Source organism: Panthera leo, chromosome A2, assembly GCF_018350215.1.
Source record: "Panthera leo isolate Ple1 chromosome A2, P.leo_Ple1_pat1.1, whole genome shotgun sequence".
In the NCBI taxonomy this organism is placed as follows: domain Eukaryota; kingdom Metazoa; phylum Chordata; class Mammalia; order Carnivora; family Felidae; genus Panthera; species Panthera leo.
The window spans coordinates 4,174,116-4,194,326 of NC_056680.1; the positions used below are offsets into that span (position 1 = coordinate 4,174,116).

At 63.2% G+C, this 20,211-nt stretch overlaps 1 protein-coding gene across 1 annotated transcript; it reads right to left on the reverse strand.

Moving 5' to 3' along the window:
* On the reverse strand, nt 1–20,060 carry LONP1 (lon peptidase 1, mitochondrial). The gene is made up of 18 exons (XM_042928129.1): nt 19,614–20,060; nt 16,912–17,000; nt 16,174–16,293; nt 14,221–14,458; nt 12,788–12,849; nt 12,107–12,236; nt 11,647–11,730; nt 10,298–10,518; nt 9,424–9,562; nt 8,304–8,482; nt 6,175–6,262; nt 5,742–5,864; nt 5,546–5,662; nt 2,902–3,042; nt 2,339–2,504; nt 1,536–1,753; nt 1,258–1,422; nt 1–367 (listed from the first exon to the last, which is right to left on the reverse strand). Exons 1-18 carry the CDS (start codon nt 20,043–20,045, stop codon nt 191–193), a joined length of 2,889 nt encoding a protein of 962 aa, XP_042784063.1. The 5' UTR covers nt 20,046–20,060; the 3' UTR covers nt 1–190.
* Nucleotides 20,061–20,211: the final 151 nt, after the last annotated feature.

Below are 20,211 nucleotides of genomic sequence, written 5' to 3' on the forward strand. Positions count from 1 at the left end.
TACTGGAAAGGGTTTTAATCATAATTAAATAGTTCATATATGTCAGACTCCGTGATTAAGCCATAATTGAGGTCCTTGGACTCCAGCCGCTCCCGAGCCTTCCTGGGGACTCAGCTGCCCAGAGTCCCCGGCCCTGGCGCGTTTTCGGCCTGGACGGGGCCCGTGAGTGCCAGCAGCGCCCGGGCTGCGGTCACCGCTCCACCGCCACGGCCTCCGCCTGCTCCTCGGGGAAGGCGATGTTGAAGATCTCCCGGTAGTGTTCCACGAAGTGGACCTCCAGGCCCTCGGTGATGAAGGCGGCCAGGTCATAGAAGTCCTTCTTGTTCTCGGCTGGCAGGACGATGCAGGTCACTCCGGCTCGCTTGGCCTGGGAAGGAGGGGACCGCCGGCCGGCCGGGAGGTCAGGGCGGGCAGTGGGATGGGGCTCGGCCCAGACGGCCAGGCTGCACTGCATGAGCTCGCTCACAGATCAGGAAACTAAAGCCCAAACCACGTCACTGGCCTCCATTCCAGGAACCTGCTCTCCCAGAGCCCACTTTTCTGGATTAATCCAGTCACCAGTGCTTTACCTTTAGCGGTTCGGCACGGGAGCCTTACAGAAACGTGCATTTAAGCACTTCTAGGCTTAGTGCACATCCCGGCCTGCCCCCTCGTCCTTTCCTGGGCCCTGGCTCACTGGGAGGGCCCCTCAGCCCGATGAGGCCCTTGGAGAACAATGGTTCCCATCTGTCCCAGGCTCCACCCAGGGACACGGTGCACATTCCGCTCACAGGCGAGGCAAGGCCCGGAGAGCCTCCGCAAGCCCCCTGCCTGAGATGGCTGTCCGCCCCCATCTGTGGACACCCTGCCTTGTAGGCAGGTGGGGGGTAGGGTCAAGGTGGGGAAGGGAGGGGTCCCGACACAGGAAGCCCCGGACCGAGGGTCTGGTCCAGCAGACCCCTCCACCCCCGCCCCCAGAGGCCCACATCCCCTGCCTTCTGTGCATCTGGGCGCTTAGGCCGGAGGGTAGCAGATCCTACCTGCAATGCAACGCGGGGTGGGGGGATGGGGGCCGGGATGTGCCACCAAAGGGGGGCGGCCGAGACTCGGGTCAGCAGGGCCCAGGCCTCACCCTCGTGGTCTGTAAACTGCGCTGTCACCCTTTCCCGCCCGAGGCTCGCTCCGTGTGTGCGATGCCACAGCGCAGGGCCCCCGATCCAGACTCCCCTGAGGGTGCCAGCCCTGCCCGGGGTGGGGCGGGGGGGGACGGACACTCACCGCGATGGTCTTCTCCTTGATGCCGCCCACCGGCAAGATCTTGCCCCTGAGGGAGACCTCGCCCGTCATGGCCAGGTTTGGTCTAACTGGCCGGTCCGTCGCGAGGGAGAGCAGCGCCGTGACGATGGTGCAGCCGGCACTCGGGCCGTCCTTGGGGGTGGCGCCCTGGTGGGGAGGTGCGGGCAGGGGGTGGGCAGGCGGGACAAGGTGGGGGGCACAGGCGGCGGCGGGGGCACAGGCGGCGGGGCTGCCCCCGGAGGCAGGAGGTGGAGCCTCACCTCGGGCACGTGCAGGTGGATGTGGGAGGTCACCAGGTAGTCGTTGGCCGGGTCGTGCTGCATCAGGAAGGCCCTGGCGAAGGTGTAGGCGATGCGAGCACTCTCCTTCATCACGTCCCCCAGCTGGCCTGTCACCTCCAGGCTCCCGTCCTTGTCCCCCTTGCCGTCCTTGTCTCGTGGCCGCCGAGGGGAGGTCTCCACAAACAGCGTAGAGCCTCCTGGGAGACCAGCACGCAGAGCCTGTGAACTCTGGGACCCTCGGGTTCTAGGGACCGTGGCTCCCCCGACCCTACCGGTGGGGCCACCTAGCGGATGCCCCTTCACTAACACTGTCCCTTCGCTAGCTCTCCCCGGCCTAGGGCCTGCTCATCCGATGCAGCACCTGCACCGGCCCTACGGCCTAAGGGCCGACAGACGCCCGCTCGCCCTCTTGCCCGCTTGGCTGGTGCGGCTGCTTAACTGAGGTCCAAACAAGCAGACTGATTCACGGTTCGGAGCCTGCCTCGCACACCCCAGCCTCCCTGTTGGGCCGGGCAAGGTCACCGGGACCCCATCTCCAGGACTCCCCAAGCAAGGGGAGGGGGCCTCCCGTCCATGCGAATAAAGCTTGTGCGAGGACACTGCCACCTGGCGGCCGCATCTTTTTCCTCCTCGATCAGCCCCTGATCCCTTGGGACTCCCTTCAATGCCAGTGTATCTTGGGGGGACGCCAGCTGACCGCACAGGAACCGGTGTGAGACGTTCTCCAGGACCCCCCCCTGCCCCGCACCGTCCCAGGCCACCTCCTGGCACGGGCTGCTCACCCATGGCGGTCCAGGCCAGCCCCATGACCACGCCGGGGGGCGTCACATCATACATGCGCTCCACGGTGAACACGGGCTTCCCCACAAAGTCCTGCAGGTTCTCGGGCGTCACCTCCACGAGCTCGGCCTCGCCACTCACAATCTTGTAGGCAGACTTCCGTAACACCTGGCCGGGGAAAGGCAGCAGGGTGGGTGCGGCCCCCACCCCGCTGGTCTTTAATCTTTAACATCACGGTAAAGTACAGAAAATGAACCTTTCAGCCATTTTTAAGTTTACAGCTCCGTGGCATAAGGGCATTCACGCGGTCGTGCAACCGCCTCCAAACTTTCCATCTCCCCAAACAGACTGTCCCCATGAAACGGTGACTCCCCTCCCCCTGCCTCACCCCACCCTTGGAGCCCACTATCTACTGTCTCTGTGGACGGGACTCCTCTAGGCACCCCGGTGAGTGGGGTCACGCAGGACGTGTCTCAGGGTTGGCATCCGGTCCTCACGATTCTCCACTTGCCTGGCCAGGCCGCAGAGCCCGCCCCCCCAACCCCTGCCGGCCCGCCCGGCTCACCTTCTCCACCTGCTTCTGCAAGTTGCGCACGCCGCTCTCCCGGCAATACTGCTTGATGAGGAGGGTCAGCACCTCTGGGGACAGCTTGGCCTTGCTCTCATCCAGGCCACACAGGGCGCGGGCCTGAGGCACCAGGTAGCGCTGGCAGGGAGGGGGACGCTGTCGTCAAGACCCCCAGGGCCTCAGGGCCTCTCCTGTGGGCCCCGCTTACCCCTGAGCCTTCCCAAGACCCCAGGCTGCCTAAAGATCACGGAGGTGGGCCCAGCGCCTGCCCGCACAGAGCTCTCGGCCCCCAGTGGGTGGCTGGGGGACAGCTGCCCTGGGAGGCGACCTCAAAGCTGAGACCTGAGGGTAAGGAGCCAGCGACGCTAGGAGGGAGGGAGGCGGGGAGTCTGGGCGGAGAGCACGGCAGGCGCCAGGACCCCACATGTGAGCCCCGCAGCTGCCCAGCCCGCCTCCTCCGGAAGCTCCCAGGTCTCTGCCCAGATCCCAGCCCTGCCCTTCCTCCAGATGTCATCTGAGATGCCACTCCCCCAGGAAGGTCTCCCTGATCCCTGGGCTCAGCCCACGTACACACTGAGGACCTGGGAGTCAGGGCAAGTGGCCGCCACCCCGAGCACAGACAGAAGCGGGGAGATCGAGGGGCTCCCTGTCACCCACAGCCCAGCCCAACTCCCGCCACACAGCGGTCACGGGACAGTCCTGAGCGCCAACTGGCGGAACAGGAGGGGAGACACGGGGACACAACCACACACATCAGTACATCTGCTGACGTGGGTTGGCCAGCAGCCTCTGGGAGTCCGTGTTCCTCTTGTCATTTTAAAGGTTCAAAAGCAGCCCCGGCACAGGCCCCCCAGCCTGCCCCTCCTTGGCCGGGCGGACACCCCAGTACCCCTGTAACCACCTCAGCCAAGAGCTCCTCTTGCCCACCTCCTACCCCACGGGAGAGGAGACCACAGTCAGCCCCTGACGGCTGTGATGGACTCAGGGAGAAACGTGCTCAACCCCTTTCCACAAAGACGACGCAGCCAGAAACCAAGACTCCCGTCCGGAAGAAAACCTGGCTCTCGGCTCTGCTCAACATCCTCCAAGGGTGCGAATCCAGTCTCCAGCCTCGGAAGACTGCTAACGTCTAAGAAGCGCACAGAGCCCCGGATCCTGGGCTGGCCTCGGCCTAGGAAACGCGTTACGCACGCACAGAACCTGACCCAGCCGGCAGGAAGACGGCAGCTTCGCACCCGCACCCACACCCACGGCTGCAAGCGTGCAGCCACGGAAGCCAGCCGAGGGGCCCAGAGCCCGCACCGGGGACAGATGCGCTGCGGGACGAGGCAGCAGCTCGCTCACGGGGGAGTTTGCTAACAGAGCTGAGCACACAGCCCCCGACGGTGCACGGGTCCCCCGCGCCCTGAAAGCCCCAGAGACTGTGTTCTCCCCAACGTTGTGCTCACGGGCTGTCTTTCCCTTATTCCTGTTCTGGGGCCCGAGACAGTGGGGTATGAGGAGAAATCTGGGGGCGCCCGGGTGGCTCAGCCGGTGAAGCGTCCGACTCCTGGTTTCGGCTCAGGTCACGATCTGGCGGTTTAGGAGTTCAAGCCCCACGTCGAGCTCTGCGCTGCCAGTGTGGAGCCTGCTTAGGATTCTCTCTCCCTCTCTCCGCCCCTCCTCCCCCTGCTCACACTTGTGTGTCTCTCAAAATAAACAGACCTTAAAAAATTTTTAAAAGAAGCAGCCTGTCCTTGGTCTTTGACCCCAGGTCCTGATATAAGAGCTTCCCACACCTTGTCGTTTTCTGAATGACAGGGTGAGAAGGACAGCTGTTGGGATCTATAAGCCCCTTTCCGCCACACCCGAGCTTGTGCCAGTGAGGTGGCCCCTGTTGAGGGCCAGAGGACCCAACCATGGGGGTAGAGGGATGGGACTTTCAGCCTCACCCCTGACCCCCAGGGAGAGGGGAGGGGCTGCAAGTAGAGTCCGTCACCAGTGACTAATGATTCACTTGATGCACCTAAAAGAGCCTCTGTAAATACTCTAGACAAGGGAGCCGGGTGAATTCGGACTCACTGGGTGGTGCTGGGAGGGCGGCACTCCCAGGGAGGGCACAGAAGCCCCTGCCCCCTACTTGGCTCGATAGATCCTTTTTGGCGGTTCCCTGGGTGTACCCTTTACAATAACCCGGTACCTAAGTAAACCTTTCCGGGGTTCTGTGAGCTGTCCTAGCAAATCCTCAAACCCAAAGAGCAGGCCGTGGGAACTCCAGATTTACAGCCAGCTGGCCAGAAGAAAGACCTGGAACGTGCAACTGGCATGTAAGTGGGCAGTCCGAGGCACCGAGCCCTTCCCCTGCGGGGTCTGACCCGAGCCGCAGGCAGGACCAGATTCTGACGGGAGTTGCCGGACACCCCACCGGAAGATGGGGTGGCGCAGGGAAATGCCACGTTGGCGTCAGAGCTGTGCCGTTGCACGGTTCACAGCAGGCCCCGCCTTGCTCTCGGCGATACCTCACTGCACAGGCGGGCAGACCCCGGCCACCCCCTCTCCGAGCAGGGCCACTGTGGGCTGTCCGCCCCCCTCTGGTTAGGTGGCGGGCACTTAGCGGGGCTGCCCGCTTTGGTCCAGGGCTGGGCGGGGGTCCCGGCCTCACCTCTGCGATGGCAAGCTTCTCCTGGGCCACGTAGCCAGACACGTTGATCATCTCCATCCGGTCCCTCAGCGGCTCTGGAATGGTCTCCGTGACATTGGCCGTGCAGATGAACAGCACCTGGGGAGGCGGCAGGGAGGTACTGGAGGATTGGCCCCTGCCGCCCCCCCCGGGCCCGGGCCCCGTGCAGGACGCACACCTTGGACAAGTCCACGGGCACGTCCAGGTAGTGATCCAGGAAGTTGGCGTTCTGCTCAGGGTCCAGCAGCTCCAGCAGTGCTGACGAGGGGTCCCCCTGGTAGCCCCGGCCGATTTTGTCCACCTGAAGGGACGGCAGACGGCTTCGGCCCCTCGTCCGGCTCCCCGTGTCTCCTGACCAGACGCCGCTGGTGGGAGGGCGCCAGTGGGACCGGACTGCGCCCAGGGGGAGGGACGGGGCCGGCCCAGAGCGGAAGCAGAAGGGTTCCCCCGAGGCTCGATCGGGGACACTCCCCACCTGGTCAGCACTGCCCGGAGCTCTGGCCCAGGACGGCCCGAGGGACGGCGTCTGGGGAAGGGCACCGGGAACGGAGGCCGCGCTGCCCTGTCAGCTCTGAGCCCGGCCCCGTGCCCCGCCCTCCGTCCGTGCGCACCTCGTCTATCAGGATCAAGGGGTTCTCCGTCTTGGTCTTCTTCAGGCACTGGATGATCTTTCCCGGCATGGCGCCCACATACGTCCGCCTGGGGGGCAGGGCACAGCAGGAACGGATGGCACCTCACCTGCCTGGGGCTGGTCACGCCGGCACCCGCAGGCCCAGCTCACAGACAGGACCTCGGCGAGCCAGGTGCCCTCCAGGGGCCGCAGCGGAGGCAGAGCACGGTCACCCCAACCACCTGTTCGCCCCAGCAATGGGAAGGCCGCCCCGCCCACCCCCCCCCACCCCCCCGCCCCCGACTCGAGGCACAGACACAGACTTGAAACCGGGTCCCTCTCAGGGCCATCCCCCCAGCCAGCACCTCCTATCCAGATGGTGAAACCCAGCCCACGGTGCCCACCTCACAGAGCAGGGAAGGTCAAGAGCAGCCAGGTGCCGGCAGCAAACGACCCGCCTCCCAGGTCCTCCCCAATGGCAGGCACAGCATGGCCTCCCAGGCCTCGGGGCCACGGCGCCCGGGGCCCGGCCCCAGCTGGCGCTTGCTGGGTGTTTCTTGACCATCTACTTGCTCTACTGTCCCGGCTCAGCTGCAGGTGTCTGGCACTCACAGAGCATAAAGCAGACACGAGCCCTGTGTCTGTGAGGTTAAGGCCCAGCAGGGCAGACAGATGGTCGGCCAGGTAGAGGAGGAAATCACGAGGTAGGGAAACTTTTTCCACACTACAAAGACAACAAAAGGATGGGGGTCCTGCAATGCCATCTCAGACGCACACTACTCTAAGACGGGGATAAAGGACGCTTCGGGGAGACGCCCAGAGCAAAATAAGTGAAGAGACAAACTGTATGGGTATTCGAAGGAAGTTTTCTGGGTAAGAAAACAGCCTGTACAAAGGTCCTGGGGCAGGGGCGGGACCAGGCCCAGAGTGCTGGAAGCCCACATGGCTTCCAGAGTAGAGTGAGTGAGGGGGAGAGAGAGAAGGGAACAAACAGGGCAGGGTGTGCTAGGCCTTCCAGGCCTCAGTGTGGATCTGGGCTTTTACCCCGAGAGACGAGGGAGCCCTGGAGAGCTGTGGACAGAGAAAATGTTGCTGCTGTTACTAAAGGACAGCAGCAGAAGTTTCCTTCCTCATCCTTGTTTGGGGATCCCAGACGGACACCAATAGAGAACACCTGCCTGCCCTCCTGGGCCCCTTTCCCCCAGTGACTCACCCCCACTTGTCACAGACCTATACTTGTTTGAAACCTCAGCCAAGGCCCCTTCCCGGCCTGGGTGAGTGGTCCTTGTCCACACTCTTGGGCCTTCTGAACCAGGGGCCAAGGGGCCACCAGGGCCTGCCTCTGCCTCCCCAACCCAGCTCAGACTACAGTCCCGAGCCAAGAGCCGGCACAGCCGCCCCTCTGCCTTTGGGGCAGGCCCAAAGGCCCCACGCCTCCTGGGCGCCCTTGCACCACAGGCTCCCACTGACTCCTCGCCCAGCACCGTGAAGGCCTCATCCACTCCCGTCCCCCAAGGCCCTGCCAGACTCCGGATGCCTTCTCTGAACTCCTGGAGCTCCCGAGATACTCGTACACCTGTTACGCCTGTGTCTCCCTAAACAAACTGCTCCGAGAACCACCCTCAGCAGGGGCTGGCGTGGCGGGAGGCCCCGGGAGAACACGACATCCTGACCGCCCTGACGGAAGGTGCCATGCACACGGCCGGGCAGTTCTGACACCCCGGACCCAGGATGAGGGAGCAAAGAACCAAGAGCCGTGCCGAGACCTCACCGGCGTGCCGCCCCGTCCTCGCTGGGGAGACCACCTCGCCCCTCGCCCTGGCCCACAGTCCCTGGTCCTGGGGCTGAGCACGCGGCCCCGGAACTCTGGCCGCAGCACTGGGGGCACTGAGTGGGCGGACGGGAGCTGGATCCACCGGGATATCTGTCCACGACCTGGCGAACAAATGCTGGGGGTGGTCCGCCCTCCCGGTGCTGAAGGCGAAGGCTTTGGGCCCACGTTCGAGCGGCTGCACTCGGTCACGTTACCGCAGCGCAAGCACAGGGCCCCGCTCACCGCTGACGCCCCCTCTAACACACGGGAAGAGAGCCGGGGCGGGGGAACGAAGCCCGACAGGAGGCCGGGCCTACCTGTGCCCTTTGATCTCGGCCACGTCGGTCATGCCGCCCACGCTGAAGCGGAAGTACTCGCGGTTCAGGGCACGGGCGATGGAGCGGGCGATGCTGGTCTTGCCCACGCCGGGCGGACCGTAGAAGCAGAGGATCTTGCCCTGGGTGGAGCCTCGGAGCTGGCTGACGGCGATGAACTCCTGCGGGCAGAGGTGCGCTCCCGTGAGGCTCGCCGCCCTCTCTGCAGAGCAAGGGGCCCCGCCTGACGTGGGCCTCAGCACCGTCACGCCGCCTTGCAGGGTTCCGGGGGCCGCGGAAGGGACAAGGCGTATCCCAGAGGGGCCGAGCCGACTGAAGGGTCACATGGCCCGGGGAGGGCAGGGACCGACCGTGGGGGACACGGCACCAGGCCCGGCTAGTGTGTCCCCTTCCTCCCACATCCTGGACCATCCCGATCCTCTCTCTGCCCCAGCCACAGCGTACTGGCCCTGGGGCCAGGTCCGTCTGTCATCTCAGGCACTCTTGTCCCCCTCAGAAACCGGAGGCCCCTGGAGCAGGGAGCCTGGCCCAGACTGCCCTTGCCGCCTCTAGCTGGAGCCCTCCACCTCTCCTTCCTCACCGGGATGGGGTTGGCGGGGGGCGGCCTGGGAAGTGGGGGGGGGGGGGGGTACGGGGGGTCCATCACTGGGATGGGGGTGGGGGGTGGCCTGGGAAGTGGGGGGGGTGCGGGGGGGCATCACCGGGATGGGGGCAGGGGGACGGGGGAGGCGGCCTGGGAAGCAGGGTGGTGCGGGGGGCATCACTGGGATGGGGGCGGGGGGGGGGGTGGCCTGGGAAGCGGGGGGGTGGCCTGGGAAGCGGGGGGGGGGGGGGGGGGTCACCAGGATGGGGGCGGGGGGGTGGCCTGGGAAGCGGGGGGGGGGGGGGTCACCAGGATGGGGGCGGGGGGGGTGGCCTGGGAAGCGGGGGGGGGGGGGTCACCAGGATGGGGGCGGGGGGGGTGGCCTGGGAAGCGGGGGGGGGGGGGGGTCACCAGGATGGGGGCGGGGGGGTGGCCTGGGAAGCGGGGGGGGGGGGGGTCACCAGGATGGGGGCGGGGGGGGGTGGCCCGGGAAGCGGGGGGGGGTGCGGGGGGCCTCACGAGGATGCGCTTCTTGACGTCTTCCATCCCGTAGTGGTCCTCCTCCAGCACCGCCTGGGCCCGGGCCAAGTCCAGATTCTCGTCGCTGTGCTTGCCCCACGGGATGGACGTCAGCCAGTCCAGGTAGTTCCGAGTGACGCTGCCACGGGACAGACCGGGGCCGGTGAGCGTGGCAAAGCCACGTCGCCAGCGCCCGCGGAACCCGCTGCGCGGACCACGCCGAGCACCTTGGCCGCAAGGGCCGCCGACCGCCTGGGAAGGCCGTCCGGGCGGAGGCCACACTGTGGGCCCCGGCACAGTTCCCAGGACAAGCGCTTGGCCCGTTTCCCGAGCCAGACGGGGCGCGCACGGGGACTGGTCAGAAGCCTGTACCGCGGAGGCGGCAGCGGTAAACGCGAGACAACCTCACCCGGAGCAAGCGGGAAACGGGCCCGGCCGGTGGCAGGTCAGCGCGGCGATGAGAGACCCCCAGGCTGGGAGCCGTGTGCCCACCGGACAAGGCCGAGCCCCCAGGAAGACGCGCGGACCTCCAGGCCCTCGGAGAAATGCCAAAGAGGGGCCGCAAGCAAGCACCGCTTTGGGCCGACACCCCAGGGTTCAAATTCCCGTCCCCGTCTACCAGCTCAGAGGCCCCGCTTGCTGACTTCTCTGAACCTCAAATTCTCCGGCCGGGAGACGGAGTGACAAAGAAGTCTGTTCCGCCCAGGGGCACCAAGACAGGGCCGTCATACGTCAAGCGCTCCTCGGGCGCCCACCGTAGCCAGAGTGCGCCCAAGGGACCCGACCTCCCAGCCTCTGGGTCTGGGCGGAGGGGCGAGAAGGGGCCGCCCCTGAGGGCGGAGGGCACGTGGAGCACAGCCCCCAGGGTGCTCACTTGAACTCGGAGGAGTGGTTGTCCAGCAGGCCCAGCTTGCTAAGCTCCTCGTCCACCACGTCCATGACGTGCTTGGGGACCACGAGCTCCTTCAGCCGTTCGCGGAACTTCTCCTCGATGGCGTCCTTGTCCTCCTTCTCCAGGCCCAGCTCCTTCTTGATGATCTTCAGCTGCTCTTGCAGGAGATATTTGCGGTGCGTCTGCTTGATTTTCTCTTCCACCTATAGGGCCCAGAGGCTACGGTCACAGCGCACGGCAGGGAACACGGGCAGGTCTGCAGACCCACACGGGCCGGGGCGGGGCCGCTGCTTCCTCGAGACACGGGAGGAGGAGAGTCCCCGAGGCCGCCTCCAGCTCCCCCACCCTGAACCTAGTCTCCCTGAGTGCGGCCCCAAAATAAACTCTCGGTGCCGGATGAGCAAGCGATTTGCTCTTTGATCCCGACCGTGACCCCAGCGCGCCTCCCACGGGCACGGAGCTCGTCTGGAGGGACAGGGCAGCAGGCGAAGGCTCGGAGGCCGGGCCGGGCCCCAGTGCCGCCTACAGCCCCCACCCCTGCGTCCCGTTGCGGGTGCGTTCAGAACTGCCTCGTGGGGGGCAGGGGCGGCGCCCGGGGGGGCGCCGTCAGTGAAGCAGCCAACTTCGGCTCAGGTCATGATCTTGCAGTTCATGGATTCAAGCCCCACGTCGGGCTCTGTGCTGACAGCTCAGAGCCTGGAGCCTGCCACCGATTCCGTGTCTCTCTCTCTCTGACCCTTCCGTACTCGTGCTCATTCTCTCTCTCGAAAATAAGCAAAAAACATTAAAAAAAAAAACACACCCAACTGCCTCGTGGGGTGCCTGGTGCGCTTAGTCAGAAGAGCATGCAACTCTTGATCTCAGGGTCATGAGTTCAAGACCCACCCTGGGGGGTAGAGACTGCTTAAATAAATAGGCGTATACGTAAAAAAGAATTACCTCGTGCTGATAACTAAGGGTTAAAAAATTTCCCAGTTACAGATGTGACGTGGAAAGTTTTCCTCAAATAAAACTGAGTGAAAAAAGTCACTCAACTGTGAATGGCGAGCAACTGAAAATCCAGGCAGCCCACAGATTCGTCCGCAATCGGGAAGGTGAGCCGCAAAACGCAGAGTCGTGGGGAAACCGATTTTCAACCTCTCCCGGGCCGGTTCCCCATTCCCAGCATCTCCGCGGGGCTCTGTCCCGACGGGGGACGTCCCGAGACCACAGGCTCCGGGCTCAGCTGCCAGGACCGGCCTCAGGGTTTGGCGCGCAGAGCCTCCCGAACCGGCGGCCGCCCCGCACGCCGCCGCCCTCCCCGCAGAGGCGCGTCGGCAGCCCGGGCTCACCTCGCGCCCCAGGCGCTGCTGCAGCTTGCTCAGCTCAAACTCCTTCTTGAGGAGGGAGAGGGCCTTATACAGCCGCTTGGGGATCTGCCGAGAAAGGGAAGACGCGGGCGACGGTCAGAAGCCGCCTCTGGGCCTGCTGAGGGTGGGGGGGCAGGCACCTCGCAGACGGGGCGCCCACAGGGCGGACCCACCGGAGGCGCGCGCCCTCGGACCTAACGTGCCCAGTTCCGCGAACACCTCCTACAGGTGAACTCCTGCAGGCCCGCGAGCTGTGGTCCGGAACGTTCGTAGCGGCCAAAGGCTGGCGGCGAGCCGAGCACGCCACCCGGTGAACACAAGGCACCGCCCGCAGGGCCGCCAAGCAGCCACGAGAGAACAGGGACCCGTGCAGAGGGGACGTGAAATCGGAGAGCGGAGCCGCGGACAAGCAGCCGGGCCCGGGGGACCAGGGCGCACTCACGTTGGTCTCCTCCAGGACGTCCTGCAGCTCGTGCGACTCGGCTCCGGTCAGCGCGGCTCCCATGTCGCTCAGGTAGATGGGGTTGTCCACCACCCTCTGGCCCGCCTGCATCATCTGCAGCACAGACTCTCTGGAGGGGACAGAGGCCCCGCGGGGACCGCTGCAGCCGGTGGCCCGCACGCCCTCTCCCCGGCAGCACGGGGCAAGGCCCCGGGATGCCGAGAGCCGGGCGGCAGGGCGAGCGAGGCCACCCGTCCCAGAGCCGAGAGACTAACGTCCCCGTGCCCAGACACGAGCCCCTCCAGCAGCCGTGTGGTGCACCCCTCCCCCCCCCGCCCCGGCCCGCCATGAGATTCTCTCCAGCTGCAGCTGAGGACGAAAAGGCTTCTGACCAAATCCAAGCCCTCGTCAGCACGAAGGAGGCAAAGGCCCCGGACTGGGTAGGCCACCCCACTCCCCCCGCCAGGGCCCCCTTGCCGCAGGGGAAGCAGGATCTCCTCACACAGGGCCGGGCCCTGGGCCACCAACCCCCGCGCCAGCAAGGTTCTCTGTCAGGACGACGCTCTGAGAAAGCTTCCCGCCAACCCAGCGGCACAAAGAGGCAGGCGACCCCAGCCCGGCCCCAGGGATGGGGGACGGTCGGCCGTACACTCAGACGGCACAGGGGGGCCGGAGACCAACCTGTAGAGCGGGTTCAAGGCAATGATGTCCCGGATGGTCTTCACAATCTCGGCGGTCAGGGCCTGGCAAACGGGGTGGGGGGGGGCGAGGAGGGGGTGCTGCCATCGGTCCTGGGGCCAGCAGGGGCTGTGGCCCAGGCCAAGGATGGCCTCAGGTGCCCAGGCGCACGGCCTGAATCCAAGTCCCAGGGACTCAGGACCCGGGCAGGAGAAACGAAAACCAACACCTGCCCCCTCCCAGCACCTCGCCCCAGGCTCCCCGAGGCAGAGGATCCCCCCTGCAGTGGACACGATGGGACAGTCTAAGGTATAACGCCCAGAACCTCATGATTTCCAGAAGGCACGGTTCCCAGCACGCCACACCCCAGCGAAGGCACCGGTGGGCACGGAGAGCGGCCGTGTCCCTTCACCACAAGCACGTGGCCCCTAGCAAGCTGACCTTCCAGAAAGGACCTGCAGAAGGCAGCTAGAGGCCCACGGTGCCTGCAGCCCCGTCAAGTCTCCCTGATCTGTCCCCCGCAGCATCTTTGACTTTGGCCCCGTCTCTCTCCCACCACACGACCCTTGTAGGAAACTTGGAGCTGTGCTGTCAGTCTAGCAAGCGGCGGCAGCTACTCGCACTCAAGTAAATTAGCGCCACACGGGACTGGACGTTTCCTTCCAACCACGGGGCCAACGGCGTGGAGCCAGAGAACATTTGCACCACCACGGGGAGCTCTCCAGGACGGGACAACACTGCTCCGAGGGCCCCCGTGTGGCTCGTGGGTGTGACAACAGCAAATGCAGCCCCTCCCGGTACCGGGGGCAGGCGTCACCAACAGACTGCAGGACCCCTTCCCACCAAGGCCAGAGGTCCCCCCAGAACTCTGTTCAACACCGCGCTGCAGGCTGAGACCGAGGCCGTCGGCTGCGCACGGCGTGTTCTCGGGGAGACCACGCGCACGTAAGCTTTTCTTGTTCGTCCCCACCCACTGGCGGGGGTCACCCTGCCTCTAACGCGCCAGAAGAACAGGTGGAAGGACACGTTCTGCCACCCTGACAGCTGGCTCGCTGCTGGCAGGCCTGTGCCGGGGGTCAAGGTGGCCAGAAGGCTGCGGCTCTCCCGTCTCGAAGCCACGGGGAATGGCGGGTGGGCCCCGCTTCCCTCCCCAGCACCCCGGGCTTCAGGGGAAGGAGCCAGTACGGAAAGCAAGGCTGAGGGCTCCCGCGCAGCAGACACGGCTGGGGCCGGCCCCAGGTTCAAATCCTGCCGCCTTCACGAGCAGCTAAGGGCCCCAGCGCATCTCCTTTGCCTTCTGGATGCCAGTCCCTCCTAGCACTTCTGCGGGGGAGTACATTTTGCATCCCGCAAGAACCCGACGGCCGCGACAGGCTGGAGCGTCGACGAACACCCACCCCGCTCAGGGGAGCTCCCTGGGCAGCTGCCCGCCGTACCTTCACTTCTTCCGTGACCTGGAAGTCCTCGTGGACGACATTCTCCACCTCCACCATGAGCACCTCGCCGGGGGGAGCCGAGGCGGGCTCCACCATCACCTCCGTCGGGAGCCCGGAGCTCAGGCCCTCCTCCGCCTCCTTCTTGCTGCGTTTCGGCTTCCTGCGGGGCTTCTGCTTGTTTTCGGCCTCGGCCTCGGCCTCCTCCGGCTCCACCTCCAGCTGTCTGCTGATGTGAATCCTGCAGACAGAAACGAGGCCGGGGTGAAGCTGCCGGGGTGGGTACAGGGCCAAGCCGGGGACCAAGCCGGTGTCTCAGAACCCCGAGACCGGCACGGCGCCCCCCCACCCCCGACACCGCGGGCCTCCAGCTGACCCGCCCAATCCGTGCGCACGCCAACACCCTGCTGTCCTCCACGAACAGGTGACGGGTGAGCCAGCGGTGACCGGCTCTGGGGCCCACCTCAAGCCGTCAGCTCAACCAAGCAGGACCTCCGGGACTCCGCCTGCCCTCCCTCGGCCCCAAGCTCACCGTACGGTGTTCCTTCGTGCGGTTCGGGCCTCGATTCGAGGGCACCTCGGCCGAAGCCCTCCCTGACCACTCCACGTGTGGTCTGTCCCCCATCTGTGCCTGCCTACCGTCACCCCGTCCGTCTTCGCTTCCCCCCGAAAGCACCCACCACCATCAGAACTCAGGCCGTGACCTGTTTGGATGCTCATGCCCTCCCTGCTGGGGAGAAGGGGGTGCTGGCCTCTTTCTGCCCACACCCAGGTGCCCAGCAGATACCAGGCCCCAGGGGTCGAGTGACACATTGAATGCAAACGTGCCCTTCCGCCTCTGGGCCCTCTCCTGTCACACACGCCACCTTCCCCAGAGGGCGGGCCTGGGAGCTGGCGGGCGCGGACCCCACCCCCGGCTGACATCAGCAAGTTGCACAGAGCTGCCTCTGGAGCCCGCGGGACCCACTCCATAAGGCGCCTCGTAGGTGAGGACGGCACTCAGCAGCCACCCCAGTTTTTATTCATTTTGGTTGCATTCCCCTCCCCTCCCCTCACGAATCTCCCCAGGAGACAGCGGCAGCCACTTTCCCGAAAACAGCCTCTAACATGAGCAGATGAAAACGGGTGTGGGGCTCCGTGCGGTGGGAATGCCAGTGGGACCTTTCACAGAATCAGTGCGTGGAGCACCCCGCTTCCCCGAGTGTGTTCTGGGGCGCTGCCTTGCCGACCCCAGACAAGGCTCTGGGAGAGAAAAGAACCGGAACTCTCGCTTCGACAAAGGCCGAGCACCTTCCATGAGGGGCTATTTGCAACATTTACTACATAATGGCGCAGGACTCAGAAGTGTTTCCCACGTGGATGTGACCGTGACGCTCCTGACGAGCACCTTGAGGACCGATGCTCCTTGGCACACATGTGAAAACTGGACAGCGTCCACCCAGCCGAGCCGGCACATTTTTCACAATCAGCTGTGGCCGAACAAGGATTTAAGCTGGGCTCACCGCTGTGAGCGGCCCTTCAGCAGAGTGGAGGTGGAAACCACACCGCCCGAGAAGGGAAGGTGTCTGCTCGAGTGAAATACGACAGTGCTAGGCTGGATATCCAGCAGGACCTGCTGGCTGACGCAGTCAGGGCACCGGAGGAGAAGGAGCCCCAACTGGGAACATCTAACACCCAGACGCACCCAGACAACTTGCTGTCTGCACCCGGGATGCTTTTGTGAATAACGTGCATGAAAGATACAGGTTGTCACCGATCACCCACGCTGCCACTCCAACAAGGGGACTCCGAGGAGGGAGGGATCCAGAAGTGATCCATCTCGGCCACCTCCAGCTTTGGCCCAGTCCCTGCCGTGGCAAGGCGACAGGGCTGAGCAAGAAGGGTGGTCCGTGCTGGCACCTGGGGGCACTCGGGGCCTCTCTTCCTGCCCCATCGCACGCACTCGGGGCCCCGCACCTTCTGTGTCCCATGACGATCATGCGCAGCTTGTCCCCGAGGTCCTGCATCTCGTGGATCTGGACAAACGTCCCCGTGTGGTAGACTTCATCCAGGCTCTCGACCACGTCCGACTCGTTGCTAAGGGACAGGGACACAAAGGAGCGTCGGCACGGGCCCTCTGATTCTCAGCAGGCTGCCTCGGACCGAGAGGGAGGAGGAAGAGAAGAGAGGCACCCCTACCAGCCTCAACTGAAAATGGAGAGCAACCGCCTCGCTCCCACAGGTGCTCAGGGCCCAGCAGGGCGCCTGCTCACCGAGGGCGGCCCCTGGCGGCTGCCGACGAACACAGGTGAGCAGCTCCTGGCCAGGTCGGCTGGAAGGGCAGGCCCGGACAGAACGGATTCCATTCCACACCTCCCACTACCGAGCCTTCGAATGTACCTTCGAACTCAGAAGTGGAGCGGACTGCCACCGAGAGTCAAGGTATCTGCCCACCTAGCCCTGCGCTGAAGCGGCCTCGCGGGTGTCTTTAACACTTAGGGTCCTGGAGGTTAAAATCCACTCCCCCTCCCCGCCTCGCATCTTGACAATGCACGAGGCCAAGTCTTCAGCCTAGACTACAAAGTATGCTTGGCTCTCAGCCTTATGCTCGGCAGCTCAAAGGTCAGAGGTCCGGCTACTCTAGGGAGCGGGATTTGTGGTGAGCTACACTCCAGGGCAACTTCAACGAAGGAGTGAAGGAAAAGTTACACTTACTTGTCATCTCTCTTTAGAAAGACGCCGGCATACGGCTGGGCAAGACGGACCTTCCTTCTTAGCAGCTCAACCAACTTCTTATTTTTAACCTAGCATGACAATGACCCCAAAGTGAAATGCAGGTTTCCTAGCTGACATTTGGACAGCAGCTCTAGCATTTTCTCTATCATTCTCGGGGATACGCTAAAAACCAAACACACAAAGGCGTGGGACAGATTGGCAGGGCTGCATTCCTCAGTGGTTTCCGCTGCTTTCTAAAGAAAAGTCAAAGTAGACCGACCAGTGGCGAGAACCAAGAAAGTGATTTAACATTCCATTTCAAGAGTTGTTTCAGGGGTAAAATGTCTAGACTATTATGATTTTATCAATGACAGAAAATCAACACTGAACGCGCAGAATCCAAACGTGGCCCATCCCACAGGCTGGTAACTTCCTCCAATTTCCACTGAAAGGATTTCCCAATCCCATCTGTACCCTCTTCATCAACGACTGAAAGCTCCAGGATGACAAGACGTTATCTTGATGTCATTTCAACGGCAGGAAGAGGGCTAACGTCTTCTAGGAAACATCTGATGGGGCAGGAGCACAGACATCTGTAAGGCTCAACTGATTTCCATCCAGCAGACGTTAAACCCCACACCAGATTACAATGGCACTTAAGGGCCCTCAAACTTCAGCCTGCACTGGAATTCCCTGGAGGACTTGTTCAGACAGACGGCTGAGCCCCAGCCCTGAAGTTTCTTGAGGAGGCCTGGAGTAGGCCTGACAATCTGCACTTCAAACAAGCTCTCAGGTGATGCTCATGTGGCCGGTCTAGGCACCACACTCTGGGAACAGTGCTTTAACTCATCCCTTAACAGGGACTCTTACGGTTCAGGAATTCCTCGCCTCACAGATGCACCTTTCCCAGGGAAAAGGTCCAGGACAGCCAGGAGGGGTACATGGCCCACCGACACTTAAGAGCCACCGATCTATACCGAGGGGACACACGACTGGGGCAAATTAGCCACAGACAGGGTCAACCGCAAATACACGAGTAGATGGAGCTTTGCCGACTCGGTCCCATGCAAGTTTCTCCAGTTTGTCCTCTGCTAATAGCTGCTGCCTTTCAGCCCCTGTCCCATCACTGACCAGGTAACAACGACAGAAATACAGGGCATACCCTGTGCCAGCCTCAGGCTTTCCACAGCAATTCATTTAACCCTCCTGGCTAACTCCGGGGCGGGGCAAACAGAATCTCTTGGAAGAATCCTACCTCTGGGGACAAGAGGCATTTGCCACTTTGCAGGGCCGAGGGGACCCTACCTGGTGAACACTCCTGGCCCCAGAGGTCGGCTGGGGTTGAGGACAGGAGAAAGGCCCCCAGGGCAAACTTCTGAGAGGTCAGAAGCATACCATACAGGAAACAGTAGCACCAGCTTCTGACTGAGATAGAAGGCTATACCCCTGACAAAGGTGAACTCCCCTCCCCCATGAGCTCTGAGAATTGAGGTACAATTATGATGCCCATTTTGCAGATGAGAAAATGGAGGCCCAGAGGAACAGCTTTCTGAAGGTGAAGGAGCTATGGATGGTGGAGCCAGGATATGAATCCACAGGCTCTGGGGTCTGCAAGTAACCACTACTCGAAACCAAAGAAGGCCCTCGGAATAGCTGCTCAGACACCTCAGAGGAGCTGGCAGGGGCTCCTTCGGTCCTGAGATTTGTTTAGCAGAGACTAGAGTGTAGGGAAAGGTTGGAGATGAACGCAGAGGCTGACTCATTACATGACCTTGCTCGGACAGTTAACAGATAACCATTTTCCACCACAGACTCTAATCTCCACGTCATTAAAAGAAAAAAAAGAGAAGAAGGCATTCGGGTCCTTTGTATTCTAAAACCTCAAGCTCCTTGCACTCGTGTTGCTTTCGATTACATCACCCAGGTCCAGCCTCCCCACCCCTCATGGCTCTTAGTCTGAAATGATCTTGCTTGCTGTCTCTTCCATCAGAACACAAGTTCCTTAGGTACGGGGACTGTATTTGACTTGTTTGTTACTGTATCCTCAGTGCCGGCTACGCGGCAGGAGCTGAAGAACTCTCTACTAAACGAATAAACCAAGGCCGCGCTCCTCTGAGAGCATCCTTCCCCCTAAATCTCCTGTGCTCTATTCCTGACTCTGTTATCCCTATAATATGTATTACCTTCCGACATACAATTTATTTACTAACCTGATTTATTGCCTTTTGTATCCCACATTCTAGTGGGATAACCTCCAAAGGCAGGAATTTTTATCAGTCTGATTCACTGCTGTATCCCTAAAAACCTCACCTGGCATGTAAGCGGTCAAGAAATGTTTAGGAAAGGAATGAATCCTGATCCCAAAGAGGCTCCTAGCTAGGTGGCAACCACCGCCCCCCCAGCTGAGAGTGTTACAAAACATTTACCCAAACGCGCAGAACAGTTCCGGTCTTTCCCAGCATCGGATTTCTACGACTCGGTGGGACTCTAACTGGGCAATCCTTAACTCAATCTGAAAGGGAGAGGAATCTGGCTCCAACTCACCAAACTAATGAGAAGACAAGGACACGAATTCGAACTTTTAAGAAGCTTCATGCGTGGGAAAAGTTGTGAGGCATGAAGGTGCTCCTAAAGGATCCCTCGGTCCAACCCGCTGCTTGCAGAGGTGGGGAAATGGAGGTCAAGACGGGGGCGCTCATTACCTCGATAATCTTGATGAAGCGCGGGAACACCGGGTTGCGGGTGACGGCGATGAGCGGCAAGTGCGGGAACACGTCCGGAATCGTCATGGGCGTCAGCGCCGTTATGATGGGGCCTTCCCCGCCTCCCGAGCTGCTCCCCGCGCCCGCGGCCCCATCCTCGGCACCGCCCTCGGGGGCATCCTCGCCGCCGGAGAATGCGCCCCCGCCGCCGCGGCTGTTCGCCTCCCAAAGTCCCCGCCACTGGCTCGCGGCCACAGGGCCTCGGCCCCACAGCGCCCAGGGAGGCGAGGCGTCGCAGGCCCGCCGGCCTCTGGGCAACCACGCTCCGGCCGCAGTTGGAACCCGCCCCCCGGCGGCGGCCAGCAGCGGCCGCCGCAGCGCCCAACACCGCGCCGCGCCCCACAGCCGCACGTAGCCTGTGCCCGCCGCCATGGCCCGGCCATCCTGGCGACGCACGGCACTTGCGTCACTTCCTCTCGCCCGGCTAGTGCGCACGTGAAGCCCGGCGCGTGCCTGGGCGCCAGCGGGAGGCGTGGAACCAGAAGCGACGGGGGTGGGGCTTGCAGGAGCGTGGGGCGGGGCCCAGTCTTCCCGCTAC